The 16,419-nt window shown below is 47.7% G+C and overlaps 7 protein-coding genes across 7 annotated transcripts in view; 4 read left to right on the forward strand and 3 right to left on the reverse strand.

Annotated features, from left to right (window-relative positions):
• The window catches only part of LOC108109953 (cytochrome P450 306a1), a 29,655-nt gene extending 27,515 nt beyond the window's left edge, over positions 1-2,140 (reverse strand). Inside the window, exons 1-2 of the mRNA XM_017218766.2 lie at positions 583-2,140; positions 322-527 (exon numbers count right to left, since the gene is read on the reverse strand). The gene's annotated coding sequence lies outside the window, so the exon portion shown is untranslated. The remainder of the gene's footprint in view (positions 1-321; positions 528-582) is intronic.
• Positions 2,141-2,243: 103 nt separating this feature from the next.
• On the forward strand, positions 2,244-4,222 carry LOC108109955 (zinc metalloproteinase nas-14). The gene is made up of 4 exons (XM_017218769.2): positions 2,244-2,588; positions 2,664-2,837; positions 2,891-3,327; positions 3,995-4,222. Exons 1-4 carry the CDS (start codon positions 2,375-2,377, stop codon positions 4,172-4,174), a joined length of 1,005 nt encoding a protein of 334 aa, XP_017074258.1. The 5' UTR covers positions 2,244-2,374; the 3' UTR covers positions 4,175-4,222.
• Positions 4,207-6,958, reverse strand: LOC108109952 (serine/threonine-protein kinase fused). Its single transcript, XM_017218765.2, has 4 exons — positions 6,748-6,958; positions 5,260-6,668; positions 4,624-5,198; positions 4,207-4,568 (listed from the first exon to the last, which is right to left on the reverse strand). Exons 1-4 carry the CDS (start codon positions 6,856-6,858, stop codon positions 4,207-4,209), a joined length of 2,457 nt encoding a protein of 818 aa, XP_017074254.1. The 5' UTR covers positions 6,859-6,958.
• A 294-nt stretch (positions 6,959-7,252) lies between these two features.
• LOC108109951 (C-mannosyltransferase dpy-19 homolog) lies at positions 7,253-11,130 on the forward strand. Its single transcript, XM_017218764.2, has 7 exons — positions 7,253-7,444; positions 7,559-7,820; positions 7,886-8,207; positions 8,265-9,716; positions 9,785-9,978; positions 10,087-10,212; positions 10,342-11,130. The coding sequence occupies exons 1-7, from the start codon at positions 7,399-7,401 to the stop codon at positions 10,544-10,546; spliced, it is 2,607 nt and encodes an 868-aa protein (XP_017074253.1). The 5' UTR covers positions 7,253-7,398; the 3' UTR covers positions 10,547-11,130.
• A 406-nt stretch (positions 11,131-11,536) lies between these two features.
• LOC108109961 (inhibitor of growth protein 3) lies at positions 11,537-14,025 on the forward strand. Its single transcript, XM_017218776.2, has 2 exons — positions 11,537-11,732; positions 11,851-14,025. Exons 1-2 carry the CDS (start codon positions 11,633-11,635, stop codon positions 13,791-13,793), a joined length of 2,043 nt encoding a protein of 680 aa, XP_017074265.1. The 5' UTR covers positions 11,537-11,632; the 3' UTR covers positions 13,794-14,025.
• A 104-nt stretch (positions 14,026-14,129) lies between these two features.
• LOC108109963 (glucose-induced degradation protein 8-B homolog) lies at positions 14,130-15,232 on the forward strand. Its single transcript, XM_017218779.2, has 2 exons — positions 14,130-14,439; positions 14,519-15,232. The coding sequence occupies exons 1-2, from the start codon at positions 14,322-14,324 to the stop codon at positions 15,076-15,078; spliced, it is 678 nt and encodes a 225-aa protein (XP_017074268.1). The 5' UTR covers positions 14,130-14,321; the 3' UTR covers positions 15,079-15,232.
• LOC108109962 (nucleoporin Nup35) lies at positions 15,144-16,414 on the reverse strand. The gene is made up of 2 exons (XM_017218778.2): positions 16,160-16,414; positions 15,144-16,085 (listed from the first exon to the last, which is right to left on the reverse strand). Exons 1-2 carry the CDS (start codon positions 16,308-16,310, stop codon positions 15,253-15,255), a joined length of 984 nt encoding a protein of 327 aa, XP_017074267.1. The 5' UTR covers positions 16,311-16,414; the 3' UTR covers positions 15,144-15,252.
• Between the last annotated feature and the right edge of the window lie 5 nt (positions 16,415-16,419).

Raw genomic sequence — 16,419 nt, forward strand, 5'->3', positions numbered from 1 at the left:
ATATCTTTGCATCTGCGGCCCCGCTTGTCGCAAATTCACAATCTCTGCCCGCTAAACTTTCTCAATTTAAAATTGCATTTGAAACGATGCTGATGACGCGACTGTTAGTTTGCTATTTTGCTAGATGCACATAAAGAAATTTTACTATAGATTTCATATCAAAGAGGAAATGCGTTACTCAAAAACCTAACCTGCCATGCACTTTTAATTCTATATTAAAATCTACAATATCAATCTGTAAATCCCTATAATTCTTATAAAGCTGTTATTTTTTTAAATCATTTTTTTAAATAGGAAAAAATATATTTGAAATTCACTTACCTGAATTTCCCAATTTATTCCTCCTTCTTATAGGGATTTGTTGTTCTTCAAAGTCCCATTAAATTTCCTCTTCGAAAATGTCCCACCTGTTTGTATGTAAAAATATCCCTTCCAATTTACATGCGTACATACATATGTGTAAGCTGACGCGCACACATACATTTCCACTTGTTTAACGGAGCACCCTTTGCATTTTCGCACATAAACTAGAAAAGTTAGTGATTAAAGCAACATATACTTAAGAAAATTTAAATTACAAACCTTCGACCACATTTTACGCTTTGTGTTATATACTTTTAATACCTATTGATAGCTAAATCAGTATAAAAAAGCTATATGTAGACGCTCATATATTCAATTGCACGTGCCCAGCGGAGCGCCAGTTGTATTTTTGCATAAAAACATGCAATATTCACCATTAAAACAATATATATTGAAGAATACTCAAAACACAGTTCAGCGATCACATTTTATGTATTATTAGATCTATTTTTAAGAATTTTTAAAACTTTATAAGCTTAAACATTGCTTGCACTTCACTAAATAGTACAACTATTTATGAATGACAAATGGCAACGCTTGAGCGATATTCCCAAGTAGCAAACGGGAAAATGAGTATTTACGGTTAGAAATGCAAATTGTGCCTTTGTTTTGATTCTTCATTCTTTTAGTTATCTCTTCGTTATTGAAGAAGAAGAACTTTAGTTTTGCTTTTAAATTGTAATAGAACTAAAGCTGAAAATCGAAATATGAAATGTGATATTGCATAAATATTTCTCTGTGTGTATCTAGCGATTTCCCTCGAATTTTCCGCAGCCAAGCTGGAAGTCGTTGCCATTTGCCGCCGCCAGCCGTTGACCGAAAAAAGTGTGTCAAGTTTTCGACAAAGATCAAGTACATCGCAGATAGTACGTCAAATGTGTTTTGCTGTCGTTGCCCCTGATGTTGGAGTTGAATGTTGGGGATGTGGAGTCGTCTTGTGCTGGAATCGTCTTGTGCCCAGAGTTTTCTGCATCCGCTGCTACTTTTGCTGATGGCCAGGCATTTCCAGTTGCCATGACCAAAATGTTCTCAAAATCCATTGCAATGCGGCTTAGATTTTGGTGCAATTTCGTAGTGAAAGTGCAGCAGCACCAGCACCAGTCGTTCCACAACTAGTTAGAAAGAAATGTGCGGCACTCCATCGTTGGTAATTGCTTGAGCTGCACAAGAAAGCCGCTGTGGATCTAGATTGTGCCTCAAAGATTGGCCAAAATGACTGGTGGTGGGCCGATTTGGCTTAGCTTGGCTGAATAAATCGCATTCCCGCATCTTGACTTGACGAAATCGTGTTCTGGTGATCTTGTGGGTGCCACGGCGACCCACTTGGAACCAACTGCAATGACCCACTCAACTGACATCCGCAGATAAACCCAAACAAAATCCGGGTCTGGGTCAGAGAAAGGGAGAAGATGCCAAAGATATCAAGCTAGCGTTCACTTTTGCCAACACCGACAGATGCCAACTGTCATTGGCCATCATCAATCGATGGGGTCAAAGAAACTCCTGGCTTTCCACTGCGTTTCTGCCTGGTCTTTCTCTCTTTTATACCTCTCTATATACATATATACAACATATATGTGCGGACGTGAGATCGAGATTGAAATCAAGATCGGCTAAAGATAGGACACAAAATTAAAAAAACAATTCTGGACAGGAAGGTAATGGGGACTGGGAAGTAAGTGTGTGCTATTTTCATATGCGCACACCGTTGCCACTGATAACCCAATATCCCAGTTAAATTTGAAATCAAAAGCCGTAAATGCCGAGGCGGGGGAATTTGAATGCGCCGCCGAAAGAGAGAGCCAATAAGTCCGTTATGTTATGCATAAATCCGAAATCGTGGGCGGCGTGGGCGTCAGTCGCCCTCGGTCCGCCGTCCGCAGTCTCAGTCGTCGGCCGGCGGTACTTACTCGTACTTTCAATTGGAATTGCCCCGCCCCACTGGCCCATTACGCAGTTCCCGATATAAAAGCGTCAACGCGTCTTGGCCGGCGTTTCTTTTACCACAACAATGCCGAGAAGTGCGCTCATCGTTCCCAGTTTTATTTGTCTTTGGCTCGCCCTGGCCCTGGCCTTGGCCCAGGGCGCCACTTTGGAGGCGGGAAAGAAGGTGGAAACGGTGACGGAATCACTAGCCACAAGAAAGGTGCTTCTTCGTGGACGGCCTCCAGTGCCGCCCTCGCCGAGATGGGGCGCCAACATGCAAATGCTGCGCCGGCATAACAGTAGGTATCCAAAATGGATCTTCCATACACTTCACTTTGACTCTTGACCTAAGACTCACCAACTGACATCTGCAGGTCCCGCCTTCAACTTTTGGACAGAGGAGAGCGATACGAATATCTGGGAGCACTGCGGACTCTTCGAAGGCGACATCATGCTGCATCGGGAACTTTTAAGGAATGGATTGCTCAACGAACGTCTCACTTGGCCAGAAGCCTCCGTGCCCTTCTACATAGACCCTCAGGATTTCAGTGAGTATTAACCTTCAGCAAGCAAGAATTATAATCACTCCTAATCCGATCAGCCACCAACCAGACCATGGTGATACTGAAGGCCTTCAAGGAGTACCATGACCGCACTTGCATCCGCTTCCGGCCGTACGAGCAAGGCGACAAGCACTGGCTTCTCATCAAGGGCAACTACTCCGGCTGCTGGTCCAGCGTTGGCAGGCGTTCTGGTGGCCAAGTGCTTAACTTAAACACGCCCAAGTGCGTAACCCACGGGGTGGTAGTTCACGAACTTCTACATGCTCTTGGCTTTTATCATCAACAAAGCGCCACGGAGCGAGATGAGTATGTGAAGATCAACTGGGAGAACATCCTTGATGGGCATGCACATAACTTTAACAAGTACGCCCGTACCCATATCACCAACTTCGGCGTGGAGTATGACTACCAGAGCGTCATGCACTATAGCTCCCGGGCGTTTAGCAAGAACGGCAAGGCAACCATAGAGCCACTGGTGAGTTAACTATCTTTAACATGATAATGGTTTAAGATACAAAATCTGCTTAGTGGAACATTCATATATATTTTTGAGTATTTATACTTATCGTTAGGATTGGAATATTCATTCAATAATAATACTTGGCATTATTGGACATATTGCCTATTATAGGCGAGTTATAATCTAACACTTATTGTAACAAGAATATACTCTAAAAGTTATATATTATCGTGAGACACAAAGTATTCTACTAAACAAATATTGTATATTCAACAATATATATCCATCCAAGATGGCCATGAGCATTACAAAAAATACATAGTTAACTTATGATTAGTTCATCAAATAGTTAAATTCAACAATAATATAATCATTCCTGAAACAAACTAACAAGTAATGATTATTTGATTTGAGTTAATTAATATTTTGATTAAAATCAGTTTCAGGAATTTCTATATTTGTACATGGCCACATGACGTAGAACTAAGCTAGGACTATATATATATATGAGATAGAGCAGATTTTTATCTTATTTTAGTTTAGTTTTTAGCTTTATGGCAGACCATAATAGGATGACTTAAGATTCTTTCATAATTCTCCAAAGGGAAATGAGATTTTTCTGGGAAATGTATTTGTTTTTGATTTTTCCAACTTACCACTCATTCTTCTCCTCTGCTGCCAGGATCCGTACGCCTCGCTAGGCCAGAGACGCGGCCTCTCCGACAAGGATGTGTCCAAGTTAAACGAGATGTATGAACAGGACTGCAGCGAGGATTACCTACTCAATTTCGATCGCTTTGGGAACTACATCGACGAGCTGCTCGACTACTTTCAGGGCAACATTCAGGATCTGCTCGGATAGAGACGCCTGAGCCCAATAAAAGAAAGTGCCGGCTAGGTGACGAAAAAAGTGAAATGGCTAATCTCGTCGAGGGTCTGGGCAGCCTCCCCACGCAGGGCTGGGTAGGAATGGTGCTCCGACAGCTGCTGCAGTGCGAATCGTAGCTCTCCGTTCCAAATGCGCTGCACGCCGCGCAAACTGAAGCGGGCTAGTAAACGCAGTAGCTGGCAGGAACGTTGCCGCAACAAGTGGTGGCGACTCTGCAGGAGCGTTGCGAAGTTAAGTCGTGGATTGAAGACAATCCTCTCCACAAGCTCGGCGTTTTCGGGCAATTCACGAAGCATACAACCCATTAGTGCTAACATGCAGCCAGCCAGACGCACAGAGGCCGAGTCGGAGTCAGAGTGTCTGAAGTCTATGCAAGAATAGGATTGATTAAAAATGGTCAGAGCCAAGAAAAGAAGGCTTACCATGAGTGAGGAAGTTCAGGAATAGATCGTTTGCTGCCAGAATAGCAACTGCATCGCAGAACTGGGTGAGAAACTGTGGCTGCAGGTGTACCAGGTGACAGACCAGTTCGTAAAGACTGCAAGCTGTTTCCAGCTCCTCGACAGTAAGCTCGGGAATGCTTCGCAGCGTCCGGCTAAGCGAGCCAGCCGTAAGTGGCGCGGAGGCAGCAGAGTCCGAGAGCTGCTTGTGCGACAGAAGCAGCTTACAGGCGTACATGAGATTGGGCACCAGCTTAACGTCCACATAAACGTTTCGAATCAACTCCAGATCTCCTATCAGAACAGGATCCACCAGCACAAAGGGCAGCGACAGCAGCTGAGCCACACTCTTCAGCACTCGCGGAATGGCCTTGGAGTTGCGTAGCGGCGCCACTATAATGCTAACCAGGTTGTGCTGCTTCAGTGAGTCCAATTCGCCATCAAGTAGCTCCTGCACCGATCGATTTAGGAAGGCGAGCCACTCATCGTTCTCGATGGGCGGACTTTGGGACTCATCGCAACTGTCCCATCCTGGCAATAGGCAGGGCGGTGTGTTGCTGTTAAGAAAAAAATATATAGTAAGTATTAGGAAATTCAACGGATTCTGTGGCCACTCACTCGCTGCTGAGTTTCTCTTCGTTGGTGGAGTGCATTGAGTGCTTTAACTGCTGAGACTGTGGCTGCGGGGGCTGAGAGCTAGTGTGGGGAATCGGTTGAGTAGCAGGCTTCTTCTCTTGGGTAAGTTTCTCCTGGGTAAGTTTCTCCTGTGCAACCTTCTCCTGGGTAAGTTTCTCCTGTGCTTGATGATCTGTAGTCTTACGGTGAGCATCGGTGTCGACGCTTTGACCTAAACGTACTGAGAAGTTGTCCAGATTCTGGCTAAGCTTCCGTTTCTCGAGATCTTTGCTTCGTGACTGCCGCACGACGGGGACCACTTTCGGCTTGGCCACCACGCCCCGCAAAGAGGCCTGAAAGTCGAAGTTGTCGTTCATGTGATTAAGTATCATGTTGGAGTTGCCGCTGACGAAGCAAGTGTGCGAGTTGACCAGCGGTTGGTGGACCACCGGCATTGCCCGTATACCAGTCAAATCTCTAAAGGAAACGTCTGCAAACGGTACGACCACCCGTTGCATGTTATCCTCTACATCCGTTTCAAGATTCTCTACATCACTGGGAGCAATGGCGTTAATACTGTCACGTGAGGTGCTCAAGTTTTCCTGGGGCGCCTCGCCAAAGTTCAATGCGGCCAAGGCTTCGTCAAGATCACCAGCCTCCTGATTGGATGGCTTGACTGTCTTCACCTTGGCCGCGGGATTTGTGAAGGGCGACTCTTTGGCCGCCTCCGCCTGCAGTTCGGCGATGAAGATACGACCTTCGATGAAGGGGTGGCACAACAACTGAGTCCACGATATTCGCATGCCAGGATCTTTCTCGAGCAGACCCTGCAAAAAGGAACGACATTCGCTGGTCAGTGTGCTTGGCCACTTGACATCTTCGTGCTTGATCATCTTAACGAGATGCAGGATGGAGCTCGCACAGAATGGAGGCTGTCCGGCCATACTCTCGTAGGCAATGCAGCCCAGAGACCACATGTCCGCATGGTGATCGTACGGCTGTTCTGCCAGCAACTCCGGAGCCATGTATAGCGGTGTGCCTTTAATCGAGGTGAGCACGTGGGTGCCCAGGGTCATGTTACGGGCCAAACCGAAGTCGCAAAGCTTGGCGTGCATATTCTTGTCAAGAAGAACGTTCTGCGGCTTGAGATCCCGGTGCAGGATGCGGTTGGAGTGTAGATAGTACAAGGCAGATACCAGATGACCGGTCACCCGACGTGCCGGCTCCTCGCCCATGGCTCCATTATAGGAAAGGTAGCGATGTAAATCCATCAATGCGAACTCGGTGACCACAAAGAGATCTGTTTTCGACTCAAAGGATTCGATCATCTCGATGACGTGCGGATGCTTTAATCGGGCCTGGATGTCGCATTCCCTGCGCAAATTCTTTAGTTCTTTGGTAGCTCTTCCGCGCTGAAGATTTAAATAAAAAGATTCCGGTTTACTTGTTGCTTTTGCCATGATTTTTGCATTAGACCGCCAACCCACTCACCTTGGAGATCACTTTTATGGCCACCACCTTGCTGTCGTCCTTGCGTGTCGCCTTGTACACGCATCCGAAGGATCCCTGTCCTACCAGCGAGCTTACCGCGTAGCGGTTCATGTTTATTTTGAGTTTTATTGGATCAAACTTTAAATTCCTCTGCAGACGGCTGTATATATTTGACAGTAAGACCGTTAATAGCTTGGTCTAAAAATCACTTGCGATTTGCTGTTTAAATACTAAAATGGGTGAGTAAGATTTCACCACTTCCTTTGTTAGATTCTCCAAAAAGTGTGGGGAGTTTTTACATGCATTTTAAAAATACTTGCACATTACTTAAAAGCAAAAAATCAATAAATATCGTTACTACTTTCTTTTCTTGACATAATTGCATTAAAGTTTTTGGATTATAGTACCAACACAACATGACTAATATGGAGGGAAATTAATAAATACAAAAATTCCCCTCTGACCAGAATGTCCAAATGGGTTTTTCGTGAAAAGCAGGCGACGGTCTTACTGAACGGACACGGCCGAAAAACAGCTGATCGGTGTCTGTTTTTTATTGTGCAAAGGGAGCAATAATCGTTGTGAAATAAATAATGATTGCCATTCTGGACACAGCCAACCAGTGAGACGACACCCGCATATCGCAGCACGATGCGTGAGCCCAATCTGTACGTGATCCTTTCACATGCGCTAATCGGTGAGTGCCAATCAACCGGCAGCGGCAAATGACCCTGCCACGCCTCCTTCTGGGCAAATTTAAATTAATTGGAATTCCCCGAATTTCAATTGCCAATCCGAATCCAATTCCCAGGCTCTGGCTTCTTCTTCCTGTACGTGCAGCATGTGCGCGTGATCTTTGAGACTCGCACCAATATCCAGCAACTCAATCAGCTGGAACGGGAGGCACTTCTTCGGCGCGAGGATGCCCTTTACTATGCCTTCTACAAGCGGCTGGCCGACGGTCCTGACTTTTGGCACGGCTATGAGCAGCTGAAAAATGTCACGGACATCGAGTATCCGCATAGTGTCAATGTTCTGCAACGCTTCTATGTGCTGCCGGAGTTGGTCACGGCGTAAGTGGTTTTGAGTAGTCAACCCCCATAGTGTAGTTACTATTAATCTACCTCCTCCCAAACAGGTACTTCTATCACATAGTGCGTTCCGGCTTTAATCCCATGGTACAGCCCATGCAGTTCTATCTGGAATTTGTGTGGCTGATGGGCGGGGTGACACTGCTGGTCCTCTATCTCTATGGGACGCTGCTCAGCGAGAACGTTTTCGGAGGCATATATGGGGTTCTGTCGTACCTAATGTTCCATAGCTTCGTGGCCAAAATCTATGAGCGACCATTGGCGAGGGAGAACTTTGCCTTTCCGTTCATCTTCCTGCAGATGTTTTACCTGTGCATTTGCATCGGCAGGATCATACATCGACAGCGGCACACCTCTCGCTTGTTTATGGTAATTAACCAGTTTTGCGTAACAATAACCAGTTAGTAATTTAACTGTCTTTTAAAGATCTTCGCTATGTCGCTGTTCACCGCCTGCGCTCTGCTTTCCTGGCAGTTCTCCACCTTTATCTTCACCACTCAGATTCTGATCGTGATGACTTCCTGGAACATGAGCACTCTGCCCCAAGGGCTGGCCAACGCCTTTGCGCTAGACTACTCACTGTCGCACCTGCTGGGTCATGCTCTGGCGTTTGTGATGTCACACGGCAACAGTCAGCTGCTCCTCACTTGGCAGTTGAGCGTTTCGCTGTCACTATTTTTGATTACATTGGTGCGACAGCTGCGTCAGGTGCGCAGCCGGCGTCTGGGACACGCTCACGATCCGTTGCAGGGCGACTACTTCTCGCTGAAGTTTATTCTGCTGGCCCAGCTTTTCGCTAGCAGCATGCAAACCAAGTTATTTGAGCTGCTCAATCGGGCAGGAGTGGTCAGTGTGCCGGAGGGAGCTCAAACGCACTACTGCGAACTGTGGGCTCATTGGGCTCTGCAGGTCAATGTGGGTTTTGTGTCTCATCTCTCTGCCTGCAATCCGCTGTATGCGCGCATCGCCTGGTCGGAACTCTGGCAGCTGGTCAAGACGATGATCGTGAAACCGTACTGCATGTACGGCGTGGTCATGTTGGCCATGTTTTTCCGTCGCTGGCGCAAGAGCGGCGCCCCAGCCGCCGCTGTCAGCGAGGAGCAGCGTGAGCGAGCACGGAACTATGTGCTGGAGGACTTCCTCGAAGAGCATCGCGTTTCCATGGGCGACATGTCCAACAAGCAAACTGAGCAGCAATTGCAGAAGTGCTTCCGGCTGCTCGAAAGCTGCGATCACGACTACGAGCGCTACAAACGCGCCCAGGCCCGTCTGCGTAAGGAGCAGCCGCCTACCCGCGATGACTTTATGCAAGACATCCAGCGTTTGCGAGCGCAGATCCATCGCAACATTGACAAGCAGCGAAAGGAGAGGTCGCAGGGAACCAAAGAACCGGCCGGTGACGGGGCTAGCCCACTGACAGAGGAGGAAGATAAGCAAGCAGAATCGAAGGAGGAGGAACAGGAGCCTGTCAGCACCGAAGCCGAAGCCGAACCTGAGTCCACAGCAGATCCCACTGAAACTCTGCCGTCCAAGTCTCCCGACCAGGAGGCAGAAGAGGAGGAGCCTTCGGTCGCTTCCACCGGCTCCAGCTCTACTGGCCAAAAACGCAGGAAGCGAAGCTCCTCCAGACGCAGCTCTGTGGTGCCCACGGCCAACGCACAGATCCTCGACCTGCACTACGTCTACAGCTTTATGCAAATGCTAGTCTTCACCATCATCGGGCTCGCCGTTCGCAAACTCTTCTTCCTCAGCTTTACGCAGGGCTGCGTCATTGCGCCAACTATCTGCTCTAAAGTGTGGTATCATCGCCAGCGCAATATCTTCTGGTCGGTCTCGCTGGCCGTCTTCCTGCTCAGCATGTTCGATCCGGGCATGGTGGTAAGTTGAACTTTGCTCTGCTTTTTTGAGAAACCCTAAAATGATTGTGATTTCCTTTTTCTGTGAAGAACATTCGCGAGGAGTACTTCCCCACGCGCTACAGCCAAAGCGGCGATGACCTGGACAGCATGCTTGAGTGGATCAAGCTGAATACGGAACGGGATGCAGTGTTTGCCGGTCCCGTAGAGATCATTGGCACAGTGCATCTAACCACCAAACGACCCATTGTCAATCATGCGCACTTGGAGATGCGTCAAATGGCGTGAGTAGTCCGGATAAGAGCGAGATAGCTTATCACTTATTCCCCTACGCTATCCCTCTCTCTTTGGCGTTCATGTTGATTAATTTACGAAACCTTCCTCCTTTCCAGGGATCGTACTGAGCACGTGTACTCGGTGTATAGTCGCCAACAGTCGTCGGACATCTATAATCAGTGCGCCCAGCTAAAGATCCAGTACTTGATCATATCGCTCGATGAGTGCACCAACGAAGTGCGGTGAGTAGTAGCCCTTGAGACGGGCACTCTAGATAAATAATATGCAAGGGGAACTGGGTAGCTCTGACCTCCAAGTTTGCAAGTTATTTCCGATCTCTGATCATGAAGTCTTATCTTTTCATATTCTAGAGACGATTGTGATCTGCTGGCGATTTGGGATGACAAGCAGCCGGCGTACCAGAAATATCCACAATTCTGTCACGAGTTGCTACACAAGAACGTGCCGAGCTTCCTAAAAGTATACACGAACGATCATTACGGCATCATTAAGATGTTCTCGCAGAGCGTTCAGATCAACCTCAAGCACAACAAGATGCCCGAGATGTCCATATAGGAGTAGATGACATCGGAGGCGGAATATGGGGATGGGATGATATGGGGAAACGACTGTGTTGTGTTGTGTACGTAGCTATGTGAGCTGTGTGACTAGGGATTAGCGTTTTACGATGTCTTTGTATTATGATTACGTTTAGTATTGCCCACTCCTCGTTCCTCCTATCGCTCCCATTGTTCCCCTCGTTCCACCTGTAGAAGATATACATAGTAGAGATTGCAGATAGAAGGAGGCCTCTTCCGCTAGATAGTAAACTGGATGCATTTAGCAGCTTGACTTGTTTCTGTTCCGCTCCGCGCCGTTGCGTTCAGACCTCGTTTGGATCATTCCCCGCGCCCCTCGCATTCGAATAAGTTAATCTAGCTGTACGGACCGACTCTAAACTCTAAAATACTTTCGTTAAGTTTAAGCTAAGCTTTTTACATTTATGTAGTATATGACGTGTGGTTAGAGAAGTGGCTGGATGTGGATGATATGTTGATATGTACCCGGAATCCACGTTCCCAGACCCAAAAAAAAAGAAAGAATATACAGGCAAAGCGCATTTGCCAGGCAATAAGTGAAATAAAACTATGAAATTTAAATCAGTTGCTTGTGAATTTTCCCTGAATTATAATATATTTTTTTTAGGACTTTCTCTTATTTGGATTTTGAACTGTTTGATATTTTTCTTGTATCTTTTAAATTGTATTTGTTAATGTTGTACATTTTAAATTTGCAACGGTCTCAAGGTTTTGATCTGAAGTTAAAAATGTAAAACTGCCCCGGTTTGTGTCCCGACTTAATAAGTTTAATTCACTATTACATTCCCTCTGCTGTATTATATATAATACTTAAATGCATTAAATAACTAATCCTACACAACAACTAAAAAAAATGATACTTAACTTCAAAAATGCTAATTTTAAAACGATTGGTTACTTCGAAAATGTAAACGATAGGTTTTTCGAAATATTTAACTTCGAAATATTGTCTTTCAGTTGGTTTTGCCATCTGGTCACACTGTTTTAAAAATCTTAATTTTTTTGATAAAATCGAAAGTATTGTCCATTCTTGGCTAATTTCGCGGTCATATTCATCTCCATCATGCTTTACTTGGAGGACTACCTGGAGATGATCGAGCACCTGCCACAGGAGCTTCGCGACCGCTTCACAGAGATGCGTGAGCTAGATCTCGCAGTTCAAAGTAAGTGTGAACAAAAACAATTCATGTTTATGATTGTTTATGTTCCTCATTTATGTGTGTCATCTATGTGGTTATTATGTATGATGTTTAACAATTACATGGTTCATTCCATCCACAGATAACATGGACTCCCTGGATAAGAAAGCTCACCTGTTCTTCAAACAGTGCAAGCGCGACGAACTGCAGCACGAGTCAATGGACACAGAGTTTCACAGCTTGCGCGGCGAGTACTTTAAGGTGATGGAGGACGCCGACGAGAAGGTGGCCATTGCCACTCAAATCCACGAGCTGGTGGAGCGCTACCTGCGCCGTTTGGACAGTGAGCTCTTCAAGTTCAAGTGTGAACTAGAGGCTGACAACAACGGCATTACCGAAATCCTCGAACGCCGTTCATTAGAGCTGGATGGCAACTCAACGGCAGCCACCGCCCTTCTGCTAAGCATGAACCAGAAAGAAAACCGATACTACGGCGCCAGTTCGGCCAACAGTATGGTAAACAGTTCGGCAAGCCACGCTTCTGGAGCTGCCACAGGCCCTTCGTCTGCCATTGCCCTGGTAAGCGGAGCCGCTGGTTCTGGCAGTGCTCTCTCCAATATATCAACGGCTCAGCTAAGCTCCAACCAGCGTCATCGGAAGCTGGAAAAGCGACGTGAAACCATATGCACCGTTCCCGTCCAGGAGAAGCGCGCCAACCTTAATCACTCGCTTCCCGTGGTCGGCGCCGGCTCCACCACAGCTTCAGCGGCTTCCTCCTCATCGTCCACAGCTGCCGCTGCAGCCGCCGGTCTGGCCAGCGTCACATCTGGCCAATCCCAGACTTCCAATCATATAAGCAGTATCGCAGCAACACATCTCACATTGCCCGTGGCCGTAGGCGTTACAGGAGGCAATAGCAACCTGGCCAGCAGCTCTCTAACTACTGGAACGAGCTCACAGGTGCGCCAACTTCCCACGAATCTGGCACATAGCGTTTTGAGCAATTCAGGAGGAACTGTAGCTGCAACGGCGGCGGCTGGAGCATCCACGCCTGTGGTCACAGCCGGTACGGCCCACGGGCATGCCCACAGTGGCCATTCGACCAGCGGAGCCACAGTCACCTACAACCTGCAGCAGCTTGGTGGAGGGGCAGCTGCATCGAGTGCCATTGCAGCGGCAGCAAGTCAGGCAATCATGGCCACGCAGCAAATGCAGCAGGGCCGACGAACGGCCAGTCTCAAGGCTAGTTACGAGGCCATCCATGGAACGGCCGGAACTACGGCAGAGTTCTGGACACAGGCCGGTCAAAGTGGCCTGCAGCAGTCGACGGCCGGAACGGTGACTGTGGCTGCCGGTACAGCACTGGCCACTGGAGGGGCCACTGGAAGTAGCAGTGGCTCACACCACTCACATCATTCCCAGTCGCATCACAGCAACCATGGTCATGGACATGGCCATGGGCACGGACATCACCACAGCAGTAGCAGTCACAGTGGCGGTCACAGTAGCCACCATCAGGAGAAGAAGCAGAAGAAGAAGCTTACGACTACGCTGGCATTGCCTACAGTGCAGGCGACTGCTGGCTCTTCGTCCGGCAACTCGATTGGCTCAGCATCCTCTTCGTTGAGTGTAGAATCGGTGGGCAAGCTATCCACAACGGCGGCCATGGCAGCAGCAGCATCCGCAGGATCTACGACCTATATGTCTGTTGGCGGACAGTCTTTGCTTGCCATGACTACCGGTGGAGGCGGCAACTTAACGGAGAATGCCTCTGAAAGCGTCCCAGCCGGAATGATTGCCATGAACCTGCCAACTGCCACTGTGACGCCCGGTCTGACCATCGGCGAGAACGGACTCGTCGTTGAGCAGACCAACGAGGGCGAATGGTCATATGATCCAAACGAGCCGCGTTACTGCACCTGCAATCAGGTGTCCTACGGCGACATGGTGGCCTGCGACAACGACGCCTGTCCTTACGAATGGTTCCACTATCCTTGCGTTGGAATCACCCAACCGCCGAAGGGCAAGTGGTATTGTCCTAAGTGCACCGCATCCATGCGGCGTCGGGGCAATCGGAAGAACTGAGGCTGACTGCGCCTGCTGGCGCCCCTCTTCCGTGGCGGGGGCGGCGGCGTAGGCACTTGGTCGCGCCGCTAAAGGTGGATATAGACAGCAAGAAATTTAAGCAAAATTATGAATAAAGTTAAAGTTCATTTTTAGCTATGGTTTTTTATACATGGAATTATTATATTTTTAATATTATAGCTACTTCTAACGAATTTCCTAAATTTTTAATTGATAATAAATGCCATAAATTGTATTTCGAAATTCCCGCACTTGGTAAAACATCGGGAAAAATGCAAGTGCATTTCCCAAAACATCGCAACAAGAATTTTAGGCGATAGTGCATTACGAAAAATGACTATAAACCTCTGGTCACGCTAAAAAGAAGAAAAGAAAATTCCCAGCGTCATTTGTGCAGTAAAATTGGTAAACAATAAAACCATATAAACAGTGCGAGGAATAAAGGGAAGGCGACTTTAAAACCACATTTCGACCCAGATTGGTTTGAGAAACGGCCTCAAGATTGGCAAGATACGCAAGAGCAAGAAAATGAGCTATAACGAGAAATCGGAGGCCATCACCAAGGAGGAGTGGCTGCAGCGCCTGGAGCAGTTTCCCTTCAAGCAGGCGGATATGAATCGCCTAATCATGAACTATTTGGTCACAGGTGAGCATTATAGTGGCATCTAGCAACTAGAAATAAGAACTAATCCCAGGAACATCTTGTAATCTCCTTGTTTCCACAGAGGGCTTTAAGGAGGCAGCCGAGAAGTTCCAACACGAAGCGGATTTGGAACCCAGTGTAGAGTTGAGCAGTCTGGACGAGCGTATTCTCATCCGCGAAGCTGTACAGGCGGGCCGGATTGAGGAGGCCACCCAGCTGGTTAACCAGTTGCATCCAGAGCTGCTCGGCAGCGACCGCTATCTTTTTTTTCACCTACAGCAGTTGCAGCTCATCGAGTTGATCCGAGCGGGCAAGGTGGAGGAGGCCCTGGCCTTTGCCCAGAGCAAGCTGTCTGAATCTGGGGAAGAGGCCATGTTCGAGTTGGAGCGAACATTGGCGCTGCTTGCCTTTGAGAAGCCACAGGAAAGTCCTTTCGCCGACCTGTTGGAGCAGTCGTACCGCCAGAAGATCGCCAGCGAGCTCAATTCGGCTATCCTGCGTTGTGAGCACAGCGAGGATTCCACGCCCAAGATGATGTTCCTGCTCAAGCTGATCTTGTGGGCTCAGTCCAAGCTGGACAGCCGTTCAATCAGCTATCCCAAAATGAAGAACCTCGAGACGGCGCATCTGGAGCCCAAGTAGAGGGACAGGGCAGAGCGGCAGATGCACCGAGATCGCCCCCCCTTCGACTTCTTTTGCTAATGCTATTGCTATTATATCTCTTTTTAATAAGTATGTATGTATGTATGCTGGATGTACGCAGTGAATTATTAAATATAAGTAGCCGGAAAAGCCATCCGTTTGTTTTTTCCTTTTTCACCAGCCAAATATAAGATCCATGGCCCTGTCAACTAGCCCGGAACTTTTCTGTGGCATATCCTTTGTTGGCGATATAGTGTTTTCATTGCGGGCCAGCTTGTACGACTGCTGAACCAATGGCAAGACCGAAGAGTTTTTGGTTCCTTGAACCGGTTCGTCCACATTGGCCAGCCCGCTGTTGTTCTCCTTGTCGAGTACCGTGCGATCCGTGCAACGGGTCACTCCCACCATTACATTGCCGGCAAGTATCTTGTGATTGTAGTTAAGGGCCTTGTCGCTCTCGATACGCGAGGAGAAACGCACATGCATCCAATTGCCGTTCTGCGGGGCATGTATAACGTCAACAATGGTACCGCAGAGGGTGAAGTGCTGTAGCACCATGGAACTGGCTCCGGGCGAGAAGCCAAAGATGGTCACCCAAAAGTCGTTGCGGCTAGGGTTGCCCCTTGATGTTTCTGTGGTACCCAAAATTCCTGACGAGGCAGTATCTCCATGCGGCGAGTATAGGTTGCGCATCGAGGCATTGATGGCGTTGGGTGCAAACGAATCGTTGGCCTGATAACTGCTTTGGTAGCTTTGATTCGGCGACTGCATCTGTAGCATGCTGAAATGATTGCGCTGCGGTGTAGCGGGCTGTTCTCGTAGTGAATCAAAGAGTCCCTGGGTAGGCGGTCCGGCCTGATGGTGGATGTGAGCGTGGCTTGGAGTTGTTGTATTGGCGCCAGTCTGTGATATGTTGTGTCCACCTTGTGGTCCTCCTTGAGCACCGAACAAAGAACGATTGTTCAGTGCAGACCGATTGAATTCGTGCGGACTACTAGGTGAGGTAGCTAAGTATTCATATATGTAAATACATATATATAAATATAGTCCCTTAAAGATCCGGATAATGATACAAACTTACCAAAACTAACATTATAACGACCAGGTTTCGGAGATAGCGTGTTCTTGTGTGGCGTCAATCCTTGTGGATCGCCCAGGAGGAAAGGCGGCAAATATTGGCTTTGGTTTGAGCCAGGGCTATTAACCGGACTGCCTAGGGTCATTGGCTCCATTACGAATGCTTAGATTGGTTATAAATCCGGACTTTAAACTATAACTTGAAATTTAATCTGAACGCCACAGCTGTGTTTGTGTTACCAAATGAGACCAGACGTTGGGCGG

Source organism: Drosophila eugracilis, unplaced genomic scaffold (assembly GCF_018153835.1).
Source record: "Drosophila eugracilis isolate 14026-0451.02 unplaced genomic scaffold, ASM1815383v1 contig_394, whole genome shotgun sequence".
Taxonomy (NCBI): Eukaryota; Metazoa; Arthropoda; class Insecta; order Diptera; family Drosophilidae; genus Drosophila; species Drosophila eugracilis.